This window comes from Rosa rugosa, chromosome 2, assembly GCF_958449725.1.
Source record: "Rosa rugosa chromosome 2, drRosRugo1.1, whole genome shotgun sequence".
Classification (NCBI taxonomy): domain Eukaryota; kingdom Viridiplantae; phylum Streptophyta; class Magnoliopsida; order Rosales; family Rosaceae; genus Rosa; species Rosa rugosa.
Window position 1 is genome coordinate 3,364,269 of NC_084821.1, and position 19,560 is coordinate 3,383,828.

General features: G+C 41.7%; 2 protein-coding genes and 1 pseudogene across 2 annotated transcripts; all 3 read left to right on the forward strand.

The window, feature by feature from the left end:
• Window positions 1–503: 503 nt before the first annotated feature.
• Window positions 504–4,168, forward strand: LOC133734221 (G-type lectin S-receptor-like serine/threonine-protein kinase RLK1; annotated as a pseudogene).
• Window positions 4,169–5,599: 1,431 nt separating this feature from the next.
• LOC133732381 (uncharacterized) lies at window positions 5,600–8,343 on the forward strand. The gene is made up of 8 exons (XM_062159920.1): window positions 5,600–5,752; window positions 5,966–6,055; window positions 6,211–6,337; window positions 6,516–6,667; window positions 6,969–7,025; window positions 7,137–7,229; window positions 7,397–7,579; window positions 7,956–8,343. Exons 2-8 carry the CDS (start codon window positions 5,984–5,986, stop codon window positions 8,079–8,081), a joined length of 810 nt encoding a protein of 269 aa, XP_062015904.1. The 5' UTR covers window positions 5,600–5,752; window positions 5,966–5,983; the 3' UTR covers window positions 8,082–8,343.
• A 780-nt stretch (window positions 8,344–9,123) lies between these two features.
• Window positions 9,124–11,506, forward strand: LOC133730181 (G-type lectin S-receptor-like serine/threonine-protein kinase LECRK3). Its single transcript, XM_062157821.1, has one exon. It carries the CDS (start codon window positions 9,124–9,126, stop codon window positions 11,494–11,496), a length of 2,373 nt encoding a protein of 790 aa, XP_062013805.1. The 3' UTR covers window positions 11,497–11,506.
• The last annotated feature ends 8,054 nt before the right edge of the window (window positions 11,507–19,560 follow it).

The window sequence follows — 19,560 nt, forward strand, 5'->3', positions numbered from 1 at the left end:
AGATCCTTCGGAGGATTGGTTCAAATTTCAAAATGTAAAACGTACTAATATTTTTATATTTCCCATTTTCAACATGTCCAGTATTGGTTCTACCGGTACTTATTTCTGTTCATAAGATTTAAAGTAGTATTTCCCATTTTCAGGCTCTTTATGTACCTAATTTCAGGTCTTTAGAGATTGCTGCTACAAAAACTGTACTTTTCTATTAATAATTTTGATCTATGGATTACGTATTTCCTTTTCTTTGTTTTGGTCGAAAAATGTACAGATTAAGTTTGGCTTGTCAATTCTCTGATACCTAAATTGCTGGTCTCTATTGGATTTATTTAAATTTGGGACCAGCCTGTCAAATAGGCCTTGTTTGTGGGATACCTTATCTAGCTCCTAGTCTTGGATTGTCCAGCAACATTCATATTTCATCTCATCTTATCTTGGAGTTTCTTTTGTGGACGATACAAGTTTTCGAAGGTAAGATTGTCCTCTTTTGTCAATATCATCAGGACTCGGTTTGCTTGGCATCTTACTTTTATTAGTTGCTAATAATGAGTGACCAGATCAAGTTCACTTGCAAACCACTCCCAAGTTACCAGTTGGACAATATTTTAAGGCCGATTTATCATCTTGTTCATATGATCTCATTACTTAATCAGTCTGTTAGGACTCTGAGTTTTCCACCATTTTGATTCTGTTTCTTGTTAAAACTGTAACTGATTAACAACATTGGTTCTGTTCACCTTCGGGCTAGGAACCTATGCAGTACTTCGAAGGAGGAGCAATAAAAGAGAAAGATTGACCTAACTTATATCCTAAATCAGATCAGCAATGAATGTTTTGAAATTAAAATGGAAACTGGTCAAATATATTTTTTACCTTCTATCTGAAGTAGACATATGATTTCTACCATATTTTGTTTTTTTAAGGGCGTACCCATTGATGATGTCAATTGACCCCAATAACCTTTTCTTCTAACCCCATCATTTTTAAGAAAATTAAAATGCAACAATTTCTAAATTTTTCTTCAACAGTAAGCATTGCCGAAAAGAGATATTTTCATATTTTGAGCCTTTTAAGTTGTAGGTGTTGGAAGAATTGCAGAACAAAGAATTACCTTGATTGATGCAGGGTAAGAATTGCTGGATTAATGCATGCAGCAAATTTAGTTGGAGCCGACAAAGTATATATATGGTTTAGAAATAGAGTTCCTGGCAATATGTTTGATGAAATCTCTCAAGGAGAGTGTTTCATTAATGTTTCTTGAATTTCGCTTTTATGTGTTGATGGCTGAGGACAGCCAGTGACGTCCCCACAGTGACGAGTGCTACACGTCTTTGTCAATTTATATACATGTGAAGACTCGGAAGACAAGTCAATTCTTCTGCCTAGAGAACGCATATCCACTTCCATAAAAGGTTCCAGGTATCTGTAAGTAACCCAAGTTTAATTTCAGCATTCTAATTTTGTTTCTTGTTTAAACTATATTGCTCAACCACATTGGTTCTGGCAAATGGCAATGCTTTTTACTCTATGGCTGCTTATGCTTCTGCTACCAATTTATGTGCTTGCACAAACTAATGGTAGCGTAGCAGTCGGTGCTTCTCTCTCTGCAGCAGGTAACTCCTCATGGATTTCTCCATCTGGTGACTTTGCTTTTGGATTTCGGCAACTTGAAAACAATGGACTTTTCTTGCTTTCTATATGGTTTGCCAAGATACCAGACAAAACTATAGTTTGGTACACAAATGGGGGATACGCCTGTACCCAAGGGATCAACTGTGAACTTGACTGCCAACAGTGGACTAGTCCTTACAAGTCCTCAAGGTGAGAAGCTATGGACATCCAATGACACTAACATTATTGCTGGTGTTGTTGCTCATGGGCTCATGAATGATGCCGGTAACTTTGTTCTGGAAAATGCGAAGTCAGCAAAGTTATGGGAGAAGTTCAAGAATCCTAGTGATACAATGTTGCCCGGGCAAATAATGGAAAGAGGAGGGAAACTGTCTTCTCGAAATTCAGAGACTGACTATTCCGGAGGGCGCTTCCAGGTAGATTTTCAACCAGATGGGAATCTTGTGTTCACTGCTAAGAAACCTTTTTATTCAACTGCAACTACCACTGGGACTGTTCCAGGTAGTGAAGGTCTACAACTGGTTTTCAATGAGTCAGGCAATTTCTAGATTCTGCGAGTGAATGGTGCACATTTCACTTTCACAGGGGAGGAACGTTCAGCAAAGGACTACTATCTCCGTACAACTCTCAGCTTTGATGGGGTTTTGGCTCAATATTTCCTCCCAAAGACTTCCATTGGCAATGAAAGCTGGGCTGCTCTTTGGTCAGAGCCGCCTAATATTTGCCAAAAAATTAAGATGAATTCGGGTCCTGGTATTTGTGGTTACAACAGTATCTGCACTCTCAAAGCAGATAAGAGGCCATCCTGTGAATGCCTAACAGGATACTCTTTACTTGATCCAGCAGATGCATACGGGAACTGTTATCCAGATTCCAAACAAGGCTGTGAAGATGAGCTTAGTTATACAAAAGATCTATATGATGTTCAGGTGCGAGCAAATACTGATTGGCTTACCTCCAGTTATGTGCAGTTAAATGCTTCTACTGCTGACACATGCAGTCAATCTTGCTTGGAAGATTGTTCGTGTGCTGTTGCTGTTTACGGCAATGAAACCTGTTGGAAAAAGAAGTTTCCACTCTCATATGGGAGAGAAGACACCACCCTTAATGCAAAGACCTTCATCAAATTCAGGAATGATACTTCAGCTCTACAAGTTCCGGATGATAAGAAGAAGAGCCAGACCACTAGGGTACGTTTGTTGTCAGTTCTTCTGAGCACCTCTGTCTTTGGTAATTTTATATTAGCTGCTGCAGTTATTTTTCTGGGAATTTTTTTCACTTTCCGGAAGAAACATGTAAGGTTTGCGCAAAATGATTTGGACACAAAATTGCGTTTCTTTAGTCAGAAGGAGCTTGAAGAAGCTACAAATGGATTCAATGAAGAACTAGGAAAGGGTGCTTTTGGAGTTGTTTACAAAGGGATAATAAAAATTGGTTCAGATGTCCAAGTCGCAGTTAAGAAGCTCAACAGTGTGATGCAAGACTCTGTGATACAAGAAGGTGAGAGAGGATTCAAGACAGAACTGAAAATTATTGGACAGACACATCACAAGAATCTAGTTCACCTGGTTGGATATTGTGATGAGGGACAAGAGCGATTACTAGTGTATGAATTCTTGAGCAATGGCACATTAGCAAGCTTCCTGTTTGGTGATGAGAAACCCAGTTGGAGGCAACGTATGGAAATTGCTTATGGTGTTGCGAAAGGGCTTCTGTATTTGCATGAAGAGTGTACCACCCAAATCATCCATTGTGATATAAAGCCTCAGAACATACTTCTGGATGATCATTACAATGCTCGGATCTCTGATTTTGGCTTGTCGAAACTTCTGATGATGAATCAGAGCCAGACATATACTGCCATTAGAGGAACTAAAGGGTATGTTGCACCCGAGTGGTTTAGGAACATGGCAATCACTACCAAAGTTGATGTCTATAGCTTTGGTGTTGTGCTGCTGGAGATCATTTGCTGCAGGAGAAGTGTTGATATGGATAATACCAGCGAAGAGAAAGCAATTTTAACCGACTGGGTTTATAATTGTTACCAAGACGGACTTTTAGATGTGGTTCTAAATCACCAAGTCAATGCCTTGGATGACAAGACAGAGCTGGAAAAGACTGTGATGATTGCTCTTTGGTGTATCCAAGAAGACCCATTTCTTCGACCCACGATGAGAAAGGTTGTGCAGATGCTTGAAGGAGTAGTGGAAGTACATGTTCCACCATGTCCATCCCCATATTCATCAAGAACAAGCTGAAACCTGTTTGCATGCCTTCTGTATAGCAGTCAAAGATTCGCAGCCAACTCGAGCTAGCTTGTTGTGTTTGATTATCTTGTTTTTCCTTTTCATGCTTGTGTAATGTGTACTTTCATAAGAGATCATTATGATTTCATTAGGAATAATAAGGTGTGTTTAGAAAACGCATAGCCGCAAGTTTTCATTAGCCTCAGCTCCCTAGAATAAACGAAGGGTTTCATGTTGTGTAAAACAGAGAAATGGCATTAACAAAGTTAGTAACGCATGTCTTTTAAATCTGCTTTTTCTCTGTCCAAGTGTGACATCTTCTTTTGGTTTTCACTGTTTTGCCGTCGCCCCAATCTCCCTCTCTTGGGACCGGGGCGGAGTTTCAATGCAGTTGCAGCACTAGGTTTGAAAAGGTGGAGAATTGAGGTTATGGTACTTTCCTTCCAAATCAAAGAGGGGTCTTTCGACCTAAATCGAAGAGAAATTCGTTATTCAGTTACCACGTAAGTCAATGAGACGTTATTGTAATAAATCGACTCATATCAAATATAGAGAATGCACGGTTTTGACGAGAATCTAAAATTTAATAAGTAATATTAAGTGAACTTAAATCCCATCTTTATATGAGATCTCATGTAACACAATATTCAAGTTATCAGATCATGATGATGATGTGATTTTGTCACAAATCAAATGCGACACAAGGTGAGATATAGACATATAGTTCATTAAAGTGGACCGCACAAGTAATTATTATTATTTTTTGGATGGGAAGAAAATTATCTCGCAATTGAGTCAGAGATAAATTAATTTTTTTTTATTCATTCTCAAAAAAAAAAATTAATCTTTTTATTTAAGAGGATGACATGGTTGCTCTTGGTGTTTGTGGTGATAATTTATCTCGACTCTCGGGATTGATATCGTTATGCGTAGCCTAAGGAAATGGGTGATTAGATTGGTTAGGGGTTAGGCCCGCTTAGCTCATAGAGGTCATTATTGATAACGGACTCGTAACTGTTACACAAAGTGAAAAACTTATAGTCCACCACGGGTTATTCCCATCTTGCTATTACAAAACACTAGGCCCAAAACACACACTCTGTGTGTGGGTTTAATTTTAAAGAATAAAAACAAAATAATCATTGGAGAAAACGTGAGGAGTTTGTTTTTTTTTTTTTCCTCCTTTGCTGAGGAAGTGGGAAGTTATAGAGAGAGATTTCAGGGAAAATAAATTGAAATTTTTTTATGCTATTTTGTTTATTACAATTATGTCCTCTATTTATTAAAAGATATTTTTAGAAAATGTATGGTATAAGGATTTAGTCGTCTTTTCACACTCATTTTCAATGATAAAATGAGCTCTCTTAAATATAGTATAGAACTATAGATAATTTTCATTCTCATAAAAAAAAACTAGCATTTCTCCACACATGCTCTGCATGTGCAAGTATTTTTTATTTTATTTTATTTTTTTTGCAGAAAATAATAAAGAAAACGGTTATTGCAGACATAAGATCATGGGAGAGAAAAGTGGATTGTGGCTTTTTTTTATTTATTTTTTAATATAGTAAATGTCATAATTGTCCTCGTGATTTAATTAATTCTCAAAGTTTTTTAATCTTTTAGGGTCATTTCCGTCAAAATTTTTGATTTTGGCTAACAAATCCTCTTATCTTAATAATAGTATAGATAATAAATAAAAAAATCTTGGAGAGGAATTAACCCTTAAAAAAAAAAACTAAAAAAACCCTTCCGAAAATTGAGTAAAATGATCTTAGGCTAAAGAAACAGGGAAACGTCTTCCATGGCAGAAATACGATAGACGCCGACAAAGGAGAGCTCAGTCTTCTGCTTCCTTTCTTTTGCAACAGTAATAGGTAAGATATCAAACTGATCTGAGTGATCGCTGTGTTCCTCTGCTTCCTCCAATTCTCAAATACTCTGCCACATTTTGCATCTTCTTCTCTTCCTGTTTCGCCATTTCATACGAACACACATGTGCCTTGATATTGATGTTGTAATTCTATTCAAAGATGTCGTCTTTAAGCTGTGTCTTAGATAACCCACTAACCCAGTTCAGTATAATACAGCTGAATCTGTTTTAGAGTATGGCTTTGTTCATTTCCAGAAGAATCGTACGTTCATTTGGTTCTGGTTTAGCATCAGGCCATGTTTCCAAGGTATTTCTAGCATTACATTTCAAGGTTTCTAAGTTTCTTATACTAGTTTATATTGTAATAATCAGATCAATGATGTAGAATGTTATTTATTCATGGGTGCTGCTGATTTATGTTGATGCTTTGTTTTCTTGTATATATGGGAACTTCCAATGTAGGGTGGATCAGTGTTTTGTGCTTGTCGAATGCTTTCGACTTCAGTCTTGACCCATGAGTCGAGTGGAGGTGCATTTTTCTCTGATTCATTGTCCTTAAAGCCTCCCGGGGCTTCGGAGTGCACTACAGGTATGTGGGACAAGGTCAAAACATAACATGTCACAAGTTTCGGTTTATATGTATTGAAAGTTACCTGCAAGTAGTTGTTATAGAATAGATTTCAGAAAGTATGCAATAGAGATGTGAAATTGTTAATTGGTGAACGTGTATCCTAAGATAGGACTTTGTCTTGATCTTGTAATTTCAGTGACAAAATTTCTTGATGAAAAGAAAGGCTCCACAACTTTGGCTAGTGATGTTTTTGATGCACCTATTACGATGGATATTGCTCGTCGGATATTTTTCTTCTTTCGTTGGCTTCATCCAGTTGTGCTGTGGCAGCTAGCAAAAAGGCAACAGGTACCGACTCTTTTCAGTAATGTGCGTTCTGTCATTGAATATTTTCAGTAAGAAGAAAAAGTTACAAACTCCTATGCCCCTTCCTTCCAAAGTATCAAGGTCTCTTGTAGTCATTTTGTTTTCTCTATTGCTGTGTGGGTAGCACTTCGGTAAATGACACTTATAAGAGTACAAAAGAGTACTTAAGAAAAGAGAAAGAACAGACCGACATATATAAGGCTAATTACATATGGGTACTTACTAAACATAACTTTTCTATATCGTATTGTCACATGTCAAATGTTTTGGAATTTGTGTAAAGCCATCGAATTGGAAGGAGAGTGGTCGAGCCAGCCATGGAACATTGAGTGATCCCCAGGTATTGTACTATCATCCTTAAGTACAGCATGTTCATTGGCATGCAACCTGACTCTTTCTTTAGGGTATGTCCTTTTGCATTCATCTTAATGAATCTAATGGATGTTAACAGCTCAGAGGTCTTAAGCCACGAAGTCATACTATTAAGAATGTCGAACGTCTGGGATTAAAGATTGCTCTGACATCTCGAGCTGCACAGGGAAAGGCAAGTCTGTCTGTCTCCTATTATTTCATTTTCTGTCTTACACCTATTAAGGTGTATTCAAACTTCAAGGTCCTTGCTTCATATGCTATGTTTGTATCAAGTTGTATATATGAGATTGATTTATGTTCAGTATGGAACCTAACAAGAGATAACTGTACAAATTACAGCTTCTGGTTTTTGAGGATTTTGGGATCTACAGAAATAAACCCAAGAACATTGTGAACTACGTCAAGCAAAGACGGAAAAAGGAGAAAAAGAAGAAAATTCTGCTGGTGGATGGTGGTCCAATAAGTGAAAAGCTCAAGTTGGCTACTAAAAATTTACATTACGTGACTGTGCTGCCTTCAAGTGTAAGTTGCACATTCTAATCTTAGATAAGTGTTATGTTGTAGCTAGCAAAGTAGCAGACTTTCTGTTTAGTCTGAGATGCTGTTTAGAGACTTGGTTCCAAACTTTTGAGGACCAGTTGGCTTTACCCATACAACCTTTTAAGTCCAAGATGAATGATTCTCATGATCCATATTCTTTTATTATTTATTGCTGTATTATGAATATGAGTTAAGGCAACTTTTTTTTTTTTTTTTTTTTTTTTTCACTTTTTGTTTTTCTGGTTTATCTAGCTATCCATATAACAACCATGACAACCAAAAAATCTGGATGTACGAACAGGCTGTTGGGTTTGGACTCAGTTCTTAACTTCTTATGCATATTTCACACATTTTGCAGGAGTTGGACGTCGACAGCATCCTTTACTATGACACACTGGTGATGTCTCGTGATGCTGTAAATAAAATTGCTGAGCAAATTATGTATACTCCAATCAACCATGGATCCAGCACGACATACTGGTGATGTCCTGTGATGCTGTAAACACAATTGTTGAGAGGATGCTATCTAGGTTGCCTGATCCAGTCCATTAGTTTTAAGTTTTAACTCAGAATGGAATGGCACTTTGATTCTTATAAAGATAAAAGTGCAACACCAAAATTGGAAAGCCATATATGAATCAGATTTACATCTTAAAGTTAAGCTAGAATTTTTGCGGTTCATTATATGCGATGTTCACTGGACTTCCATTGCTTTTTTAAATTCCAGGAAATTTCTTTAACCATTAGAGTATAGATGCTTTTGCTTCATGTTGCATTCTCTTAGTTGGGGGTCGAAGTTTGAATCTAAATGCCCTTTCGGCTTTTAATTTGGATTTCTTTGGTATAGGTTGCATATAGACAGTTTGATGTCTTGCTTTTGTACCTTTCTTATAAATGAATCCATCAGTTATGTCGATCCTAGAGAGCCAAGCAAGTGAGATGGAAACCACTAGAACACCAGCAGAGAAAAGAGGAGGAAGAGGGGCTTTGATGTGGGAAAGGAATGCAGAGATGAAATTGCAATAAAACTAATATTCTGAGAGTACTGTAGTTGTACACCGTACACCATCAAAGTCACAAAAGAGAATTGTGTATCCATAACCTACCTGCACAGAAAACCACTGGAAATTTCTACAGAAATTACTCCACCGAAACAACATTGACTAGCTAAATGTTTCTATGAAAAATTTTAGCCAGGTAAAATTAGTCCAGCTATGATTGAATGATTTGAATCCAGCAACATGGAAATCTTTATCATGACAAGTTTTCCGAGCGCATGTGACTCTCTCTAGTCAAGTCTTAGTTTTTTTACCTCTTAATTACGTTCCTTTTACCGAATGAATGACCATAGTTTCAACAACAACCCACTCATCCAAAAGACTTTGGATTTCAAGAAACCACGCATAATTTGATAATTAGAGCCTTAATTTCAAAGTTCTAGAATCTCCAATTGACCCATATTGTTTGTTTCTTCTTTAAATTGGTTCATGTAAGTGGACAGATTGATATCCAAAATAGACTTGGCAATGGCATTTGTTCTTCCCCATCTGCTCTTCCTCATTCTCTTGTTGCTGTCCTTTTCAGCAATTTCTCAAACTAATGATGGCAAAATTAGTGTGGGAAGTACCCTCACTGCAGGTGCTGAGTCTGCCTTTTGGCTTTCCCCTTCTAATGATTTTGCATTTGGGTTTCGAAAACTTGATGATAACCACTACCTTCTTGCCATATGGTATTACAAGATACCCCAGAAAACCATAGTGTGGTATGCCAATGGAGATAATCCCGGGCCACGACAATCAAGAGTAGAGCTGACCAACAACAGCCTCATTCTGAGACAACCGCAAGGTGATCAAGAGTTGTGGAGAGCAGAGTTCCAAACTGCTACAACAATAGCCTATGGCCTAATGAACGACACAGGCAACTTCATGCTTGTTGATACAAGTTCTAGAACCATTTGGGAGAGCTTCAACCATCCAACTGATACTTTGTTACCTACTCAGGAAATGGAGATAGGAGGGTCGCTTTTTTCTAGACAAAGAGAAACCAATTTCTCAAGGGGGAGATATGAGTTTCGATTGCGTGAAGATGGTAGTGCTGTGCTCAATCCCAAAAATGTGCTCAGCAACATTACTTATAATCCATACTATATCAGCGAAACTCGTGGTCTAGGAAATGGCACAAATTCTGGGTACAAGCTCATCTTTGATCAGTCAGGCTACTTGTACATATTGCTAAGAAACGGAAAAAGGTCTTTTATCACCACACTGCAACTAGCACTATCGCCTGCGAGAAATTATGTCCGAGCAACTCTCGGCTTTGATGGGGTTTTCAGCATAAGTTACTTCCCAAAAAATTTTTCTGCTGCCAATGGAACCTGGAGTGTCATTCAAGCTGAACCAGATAACATTTGCCTCAAAGTTGGACCAAGACCATGTGGTGACAACAGTATTTGCACACTTAAAGAAGGTCAGAGACCAAGTTGTAAATGCCCAAAAGGGTATTCTTTGCTTGATCCGGCGGATGAGTACAGCAGTTGCAAGCCAGATTTCATGCAGGGTTGTGATCAAGATGGTGATTTATACTACTTGAATGAGCTCCCAAATACCGATTGGCCAAAATCTGATTATGATGTGTTGAGGCAATACAATGCTACAGCCTGCCAAAGGTCTTGCTTGGAAGATTGTCGATGCGCTGCAGTAGTTGTTTCAGGCAGTAACTGCTGGAAGAAGCATCTACCACTTTTGCATGGAAGAGAGAACACAGGATATATTCGTAGTGCTTTCGTTAAGTTGAGAAGCATCCCACAAAGCCCAATTCCTCAAGTTCCAAGGGCAAAGAAGCACAAATCTTCGTTCGTTGTGGTATCAATACTATTGGGCAGCTCTGTATTTGTCAACTTCATATTGGTTGGTGCAATGTGTTTGGGTTTCTTCCTCTACTACCAGAAGAAGCTCAAGGCATTTGGTGCAGACAAAACTTGCGTGGATAGTAATTTGCGCTACTTCACATACAAAGAGCTCATGGAAGCCACAGAAGGGTTCAAGGAAGAGCTGGGAAGGGGATCCTGTGGCATTGTTTACAAAGGGAAAACCGCGGCGCAACCTATTGCTGTCAAGATTCTAGACAGAGTGTTAACAGACAAGGAAAAAGAATTTAGAGCTGAAGTTAAAGTCATAGGCCAGACACATCACAAGAATCTCGTTCGACTTATTGGATACTGTGATGAGGGACAATACAGGTTGCTAGTATATGAGTTTTTGAGCAACGGAAGTTTAGCAGGTTTCCTTTTTGGGGATCTCAAACCTAGTTGGAGTCAAAGAAGCCAAATCGCCTTGGGTGTTGCAAGAGGACTCTTTTACTTGCATGAAGAATGTAGCACCAGGATCATTCATTGCGATATAAAGCCCCAAAATATACTCCTCGATGAAAACTACAATGCTCGCATTTCAGACTTTGGATTGGCAAAGCTGCTCCTCAATCAAACCCAAACCAAGACAGGCATCAGAGGAACAAAAGGGTATGTTGCACCTGATTGGTTCAGGCCAGCACCAGTCTCTGTGAAGGTCGATGTGTATAGTTTCGGTGTGTTGCTTCTCGAAATCATTTGTTGCAGGAGAAACGTGTATATGGAACTTGGTGTTGGAGAAAACGGTGTTTTGACTGACTGGGCATACGACTGCTATTGCGCTAGTAGATTAGATGCTCTCATTCAAAACGATATGGAAGCCATGAATGACATGAATAGCGTCGAGAGATTCGTGATGGTTGCCATTTGGTGCGTCCAAGAAGACCCTTCTGTAAGACCCAGTATGAAGAAAGTTATGCTGATGCTTGAAGGTTTAGTTCAAGTTTCAGTTCCCCCATCTCCATGCCCATTTAGCTCCATCAGCAAAAACTAATTTCACCCTATTATACCATCTGTTTTCTCAACTTTACAGATGGGTACATTGTTCTATATTCACACTCTTTTTTTTTTTTACTTAAATAAGAGATTAGGCGATATTACCTCTTCGGAAGTAAACAATGTATCGCATAAATCTCACCCTCTGTATTCACCGGTCATTGTTCAATGTTCACTAAAAGGACATATTAAGCATGCATGTATGTACTTTTGTAGGACATATATTTAACGTCTTCCATGTTACTTCTTAGTCTTTCGAATCATGTATGTGACAACATATATGTGCCATGTTTAGTTATCAGTGAAGACCACATGTGCTTTGTATATATGAGACTCATGATAAATTTTCATACCCATAATTGTTAGAATAATACCAACAGAGTTAGGCAATTTTCATTAAGCCTTACATCACATAATATGATAAAAGTCATAAAACAAATTCATATGCCCAACTTCATAGATAAAAGCAATAGCTATAGAATAACAATTGACACATTTATCTTTAGGTAAATTTTATTTTACCTCCCTAACAATCTTTATACCGTAAATCACGTGTGCCTCTGCAATGAAAAGGAAAAAGGTACGCACACGCCGCAGGCTGTCAAGCGAAATTTTATATTAATATTTTTTTTTTCACTGGGCTATTACACATATATCCCTACTTGAAGGTATTTTGGGCTATATATGGGTTAGGTTGTAGCTTAAGCAGCCTTCGCTATAGATACAGTTAGGCTGCAACTTAAGCAGCCTTTGCTATAGATACGCCCTTGGTCATCCCCCTATTTTCATGGTTCGAGCGACAGAGGCACAATGAAGGTAATAAAAATGCCCTTGAATTTTAACAATGTTAGTGATGAGGGTAACAAAATGCTAACATAATGAAACTTAAGGTATGCAAATGCCAAAATTTGATAGTTGGGTAAAAATGAAAATAATCTCATAGTTTAGAGGTATTTTGTACTTAATCCTACGTAATATTTGTTTTCAATAGTTTTGGTCTATTTTAGATTTACTTTTGGCTCATTTTGACTTTTACTATGTAAAGCGCCCAAGATTCAACATGTCCTATGGCAACCTCCTCTATTTCCTTGGGTTAAAGTTAACACTGACGGTTTGGCAAAAGGTAATCCTAGTCCTGCAGCTTGTGGGGGAGTTTTTTGAGATGCATCTGGGGTATTTTTAGGGAGTTTCTGCAAATCTCTAGTTTGCAATTCATCTTTCTATGCTGAACTTTATGATGTTATTGTGGCTATTGAAGTTGCTTTCACTAGAGGTTGGGTTACTCTGTGGTTGGAAAGCGATTCTATTAGTGTGATAGCGTTTATTTCCTCCAAGTCATTTTCTCCTCCATGGGACTTGAGAGTTAGATGGCAAAATTGTCTGAAGAAAATTCAACAAATGCAATTTCGTAGCACTCATATTTTCAAACAACGGAATGCATGCAGTAGCAGACAAGATGGCAAATTTAGGTGTTTCAAGTGACTCATTTACTTGGTATGCTAGCCCTCCTACGGAGCTTCACAGGTACTTGCAAGCTGATTTTTTGGGACTCCCAAATTATCGTTTTTCATTTTGATAAATGGTTGTTTATATAAAGCTTGCAAGTGGCACGATGAAGGAAGTTTATATATAGGGTTGCCCAAATGATTATGTTGATTTGTTGTAATTGCTCATGCCTTGTGACGAGGCTTTTCCAGGATGTTGTGCTCATGGTTAGCTACATGATCCACTGCATGAAGCTGCAAGGGAAAATTTGGCATATTTTCGGTGCTAGCTTTTTAATTTCGTGGTTGTTTCTTTCTTTTAGAATTGTACATGAGGGGGAAGTTCCCCTTCTCTTCTCTTTCGTTGACATTTTTGTACCTCTTTTGGACTTTGTATTTTTTTCTTTATTATTAATAAATGGAATAGGGGGACAAGCGGTGGGTTCCCAGGGTGGGGCAGAGAAATAAAAATAAAAGTAAAGTCTCAGCAAAATATTTTGGTAAGAGACATGATTATAAGGCTGTCTGTACATATAAAGATATGCCATTTATGCCAATATGAGACATAATTGAAATGTAGCCCGAACAATACCTACACTAGTGAAGTATTTGAAGAGCTTATGAGCTTCTAATAACATATTGGTAATTTTCTCATGTTAACATTTTCGATCGGTAATATATTTTGGTAAAGTTTATATGAATTGTTGCATAAATAAGCATGATGAGAATTGGCTTAAGAGATTGCAGACAAATTTGGTTTAGGGTTAATTACATATAAGTGCATCTTTGAATGTTTTTTTAGCCATAAGGCCACTAGATTAAAAAAGGTGTTATATTTTGGATATTAAAAACCAACATATTTGTATAAATGCCACTAGAGTAAAAAGTCAACAATCATTCTCTCTCTCCTCTCTGGCAAGGTCTCCGGCCAACTCCGGCGGGTCTCCGGTCGACCTCCGGCCAACTCCGGCGAGTCTCCGGTCGACCTCCTGCCGACCTCCGGCGACTACAAAAGCTACTGTCACTAACACCAAAAGCTACTGTCGCCAGCAATAAAAGCTACTATGGTGAGATTTCCGGCAATCTCCGGCGAGGTCACAAAAGCTACTGTCGCCAGCAACAAAAGCTATTATTACCAACTGCTACCAACAAAAACTACTGTCACTAGCAATAAAAGCTACTCTGGTGAGATTTCCGACAACCTCCGGCAAAGTCTCAAAAAGCTACTGTCACCTGCAACAAAAGCTACACTTCTCAAAACCAAAATCTACTATCCCCACTAATAAAAGCTATTGTTACAAATACCAAAAGCTATGGAAATGTAAAAGATACAACCAAAATAAAAATGCTACTACAATCGAGAAAAGAAAACATATTCAATGGTATAAAAAGTATGTAGGGTTCAATAGTGATATAACTATGTGTACATACTAGGGAAGTCTCAACTAAGTTTGGCACTATCGGCTGGGCCCCATCGGTACTCCCATGTACTATGCCATGGGCCGGGTTCACGACCCACCATGGCGGGGCTCATTTGGGATGCCACCCCGGGCACCCAGGGCCCTGGGCAAGGCCAGCACAGCCCAACTATTTACATAACAGGAGGACTGATATGGCATCAGAAGAACAACTAGTGTCCCACATCGAAGATGGGGGAGACTTCCTTCACATGCTCGAGTATAAAGGCATTAGCACAACCACCTTTTACGGGTAATAACTCCTTTGTCCACTATTTACTTACTATACATCTATATTAGCTTCTCACTCAGGCATCGGAGAGGTGTAAACCGTCCGGTACGGTTTACCCCTCTAAGCGTGTGTTCTTGGTACAAGATTTAGGAGGAGACATCGGTACCCCAGACGGTATAGCATTCTGTGTGAGGTACCCGGAGAAAGCCACCAGAAACATTGGCGCGCCAGATAGGGGTCTTATCATGACTGAGCCGGAAGGAACGGCAGGAGAGGGTAGAAGTGTCGCCCGGGCACTGATATTCTCTCCGGGTACTTCATCAGCAGAAGCGCCAGGTGTTGAAGAAATTCATGGTCTCGGATCCTTGGAACCACATGTCCCGGACCAAGTGTCTCCGGTATCGGAATTGGAATCCATGCGGGCGGAGATAGCAGCCTTCAGGGAACAATCCAGGATCGATCGGGAACAACAGAGTACCGATAGGGAAACAAACCGCCTTACGCAACAGAAGATGCAGGATCTGGAAGATGAAAACACAGCGCTGGCCCGAGCACTGGACCGGAGGCACCAGCACAACGAGGCGCTCACCCAGGCCCTGGCTAGGGCATCCCAACCAGCAGCAGGCGTGAGCGCTGCCCAGCGGGTAATCCAAGTACCGGTAGAATTATTCCCGGAAAGCTTGAGGCATCTACCACCACCACCGTTACCACAGCCAGTACCGAATATCCCCCCGGTAACCGACGCAAACACGACATTACTTGTGCAAATGAGCAACTCTTTGCATGCTCTGCAGGCAAGGGTGCAGGCCACAGAAAACAGGGACACCTGGAGGGCCCTGGCCACCTACGAGGACCGCCCGGGTCCTTTCACCCAACAGGTTAGAGGAGCCATTCGAGCGGATATGTCGAAGCCACTGAAGATTGACTACACGGGGGTTGGAGACCCCTACCAGCATCTACAGGCCTTCCGCTCGCAAACAAGCGCCAAGGGATATACGGATGAGGTGTGTTGTAATATGTTCCAGGAAACCTTGTCAGGGGAAGCTTTGAGTTGGTTCTACGAACTGCCGGTCGGTTCTGTAGGGAACTTCAAGGAGTTAGCTGACAAGTTTGTAGCTCGATTCATCTTACGCACCGATGGGATACACACACCAAAGGGCCTGTTAAAGGTCCAGCAGGGAGAGAATGAAACTTTGAAGTCTTTTGTAAATCGGTGGCAGGCGGCTACCGCCAAGTGCCGGGACCTTAATAAGGAACTGGCCGAGCTGGCTTTCAGGAGAGGCTTAAGGCGCGGAGAATTTCTCTATGGGATTAACCATAACCCTCCAGCCAACTACGACGAGCTGATGGCCACTGCCATCAGACACGCCCAGGCCGAATTCGAAACCTACGGGGATACCCCCAGACCAGAGCTAAGGATGCCAACCCCGGCTTCAACTGTCAGGGATGAGCCACGAAAGAGGGAGTGGGCCCATAGTCATGACAGGTCACCCCATACCTCGAGCAAAAGAAGCAAAGAGTCCTCATCCAGGACTAACAGTTATGGGACCACTCACCATCAGCGGGAGCCAGGGGTACAACAAGTCCCGCGAACACCACCACCCCCCCGGTATGAGGTGTTCACAATCCTTAACGCTTCATACGAGACTATTTGGAACGAAAGTAAGGATGAGATACCGGGCCCACCCCCAAGGAAGTTCCCGAAGAGTAAACTTACCCAGCAAGATACCGGAAAATTCTGCACTTATCATGAGGATGCCGGACACAATACCAATCTCTGTGTTGCTTTAAAAAATACTATCGAGTCCCTTATCCAGAGGGGCAAGCTTCAACGGTACCTGCCTGCTAAGGAGATAGGAGCGGTGGACGTGTACGGCCAAATCTTCACGATCCACGGTGGGGGCCCGAAGGAATTACATCCCCAGAGGAAGAGGCGAAATGCTAGTTTCGGTCATCCGGAAGTTTTCAACTTCCACAAGGCCCCGCGGCAAGACGGTGGTACCGGATGGACATCGGTGACATTCCTGCAGGAGGAGGAAGCCGATCTGAAAATGCCCCATGATGATCCCTTCTTAATCACGCTCCAAATGGGCCATTATATAATGTCCCGGGTGCTCGTGGACACCGGGGCGTCAATTAGCGTATTATTTCGCGATGCGTACAAAGCTTTGAACAGAGGCAGAGCCAAGCTGTCGCAGGATAATGAGCCCCTCATTAGCTTTTCAGGGGATATCGTCCAACCACTCGGATCAGATTACCTATCGATCACGGTAGGCGAAAGCCCAAATTGTTCAACCGTCAAAACAGAGTTCATCGTGGTGGACTGCGTCTCATCCTATAATGCTATCCTAGGCCGACCGGCACTTTGGCGTCTGAAAACCTTCATTGCAGGTCACATGCTGATGATGAAAGTGCCAACCCCGGTCGGCATTGCTACGATCCGGGGTGACCAGGCAGCAGCAAGGAAATGCTATTCATTGACCGTATCTCGCGGTAAGGGAAAGTCTGAGATGTTGCCCGTGGCTACTAACCCTCTGACGGACAGGTATGAGGATCCCAGGGATGATACCGATTCAGACGAAGAACGGCCTGGTGCCGTAGAGGACATTGAGGAGGTGGTGCTATCAGAGCAGTTCCCGGACAGGACTGTTAAGATAGGTACTAAAATGTCTCCGGTTATCAGGGAAAAGTTGATCTCGTTCCTCCGCTCAAACTCATCTGCATTCGCCTGGTCATATGAGGACATGCCCGGTATACCAATGGAGGTAGCCACGCACAATCTTAGTATTATCCCTTATTCAGCACCGGTAAGACAAAAGAGGAGGGCCTTCACACACGATAAGTACCGGGCTATCCAGGCTGAGGTAAAGAAGTTGATGGCCATCAATTTTGTCAGGGAAGTCACGTATCCCCGGTGGTTAGCCAACGTGGTCATGGTGCCAAAGAAATCTCAGGGATCATGGCGCATGTGTGTGGACTACACAAACCTCAACCGGGCATGCCCCAAGGATAGCTTCCCGCTCCCGCGAATTGACCAACTAATCGACTCCACTGCTGGGTACCGGTTACTCAGTTTCATGGATGCGTTCAGTGGGTACAACCAAATTCGAATGAACCCGGCAGACGAGGAGCACACTGCCTTCACCACGGACAAGGGTCTCTATTGTTACCAGGTCATGCCTTTCGGATTAAAGAACGCAGGTGCCACTTATCAGCGACTCGTCAACTCTATGTTTGAGGAAGTTATCGATACTATCATGGAAGTTTACGTGGACGATATGCTGGTAAAAAGTTTAACTCCGGAGGACCACGTAACCAACTTGTCAATCGTCTTCACCATCATATTACGCAATGGTATGCGGCTTAACCCGCAGAAGTGCATCTTCGGGGTCGAGGTAGGAAAGTTTCTCGGGTACATCATTAGCCACAGGGGGATCGAGGCCAACCCGGAGAAGGTGCAGGCTATATTAGACATGGTATCCCCAACCTACCGGAACGAGGTCCAATCTCTTACAGGCAAGGTGGCCGCCCTGTCAAGGTTCATCTCCAGGCTGACGGACAAGTGTACTCCTTTCTTCAAACTGCTAAAAACCCAGCACGTTGAGGTAATAGCCTGGACAGCTGAGCACGAGACTGCTTTTATTGGCTTGAAGGCGTACTTATCAGCGGTACCTCTACTTTACAAGCCTGTTCCAGGAGAAATGCTCTACATATATCTGGCGGCATCTTCAACGGCTGTAAGCTCAGCTCTGATTAGGAAGGATTCCGATTGCGAGTACCCGGTGTACTATGCTGGAAAGGGGTACACTGGTGCAGAATCCAGGTACCCGGACATTGAAAAAATTGCACTGGCCCTTCTGGTATCGGCCCGGAAGCTTAGGCATTACTTCCAAGCACATTCAATCACCGTTTTCACTAATCACCCGCTGAGGCAGGTTTTGCAGAAACCGGAGACATCGGGCAGGTTAATTAAATGGGCCATCGAGCTGGGAGAGTTCGAAATCAAGTACCAACCCCGGACAGCTATTAAGGGCCAGGCAGCGGCAGATTTTATTTCTGACGCGATTCCCTCCCATAACCCTTCCCTGGAATCACCTATGGAACCACTAGCCCCGGATCCGCCTCCACCAGGCACTTGGCGATTATATGTTGATGGCGCATCCAACAAGAAAACAAGTGGAGCCGGTATCCTGCTAATTAGCCCGGACGATCAAGTCTACGAGTACGCCCTCAAATTTGCCTTCAAGGCATCCAACAATACCGCAGAGTACGAGGCACTCATAGCAGGTCTGCAGATCGCCCGGGAACTAGGGGTGCAGCACCTTAGTATTTTCAGTGATTCCCAGTTAGTCGTAAACCAGGTCAGCGGTAACTTCGAGGCAAAGGAGCCCCACATGTCCTCTTACCAGGCTCTGGCTCGGGCATTAGTGCAGAGATTTACCTCCTACGTTTTTACCCAAATACCGAGGGCAGAAAACGACAAGGCAGACGCCCTTGCTAAACTTGCATCAACTTCCCCAAGTCCTACCTATGGAGCCACTAAAGTCGAAATACTCGAGAGACCTAGCACTTCTAAAACTGTGTCAGAAATATTCGCTGTGGATCACACAGCTTCGTGGATGGACCCAATTTTGAAATACATGGTCGACGGCCTGGTACCGGATGATAAGGTCGAGGCCAGAAGACTGCAGTTAAGGTCAGCTCGACACGATCATGAATGGCAAGTTATACCGGAGAGGCCACTGCTTCCCCAGTCTGAGGTGTGTAACGCCGGAGGAGGGTCACAAAATAATGAAAGACATACATGCTGGCGTATGCGGTAACCATGCCGGAGCCCGGTCGCTCGCACACAAGACCCTAAGGGCAGGATATTTCTGGCCAACCATGTC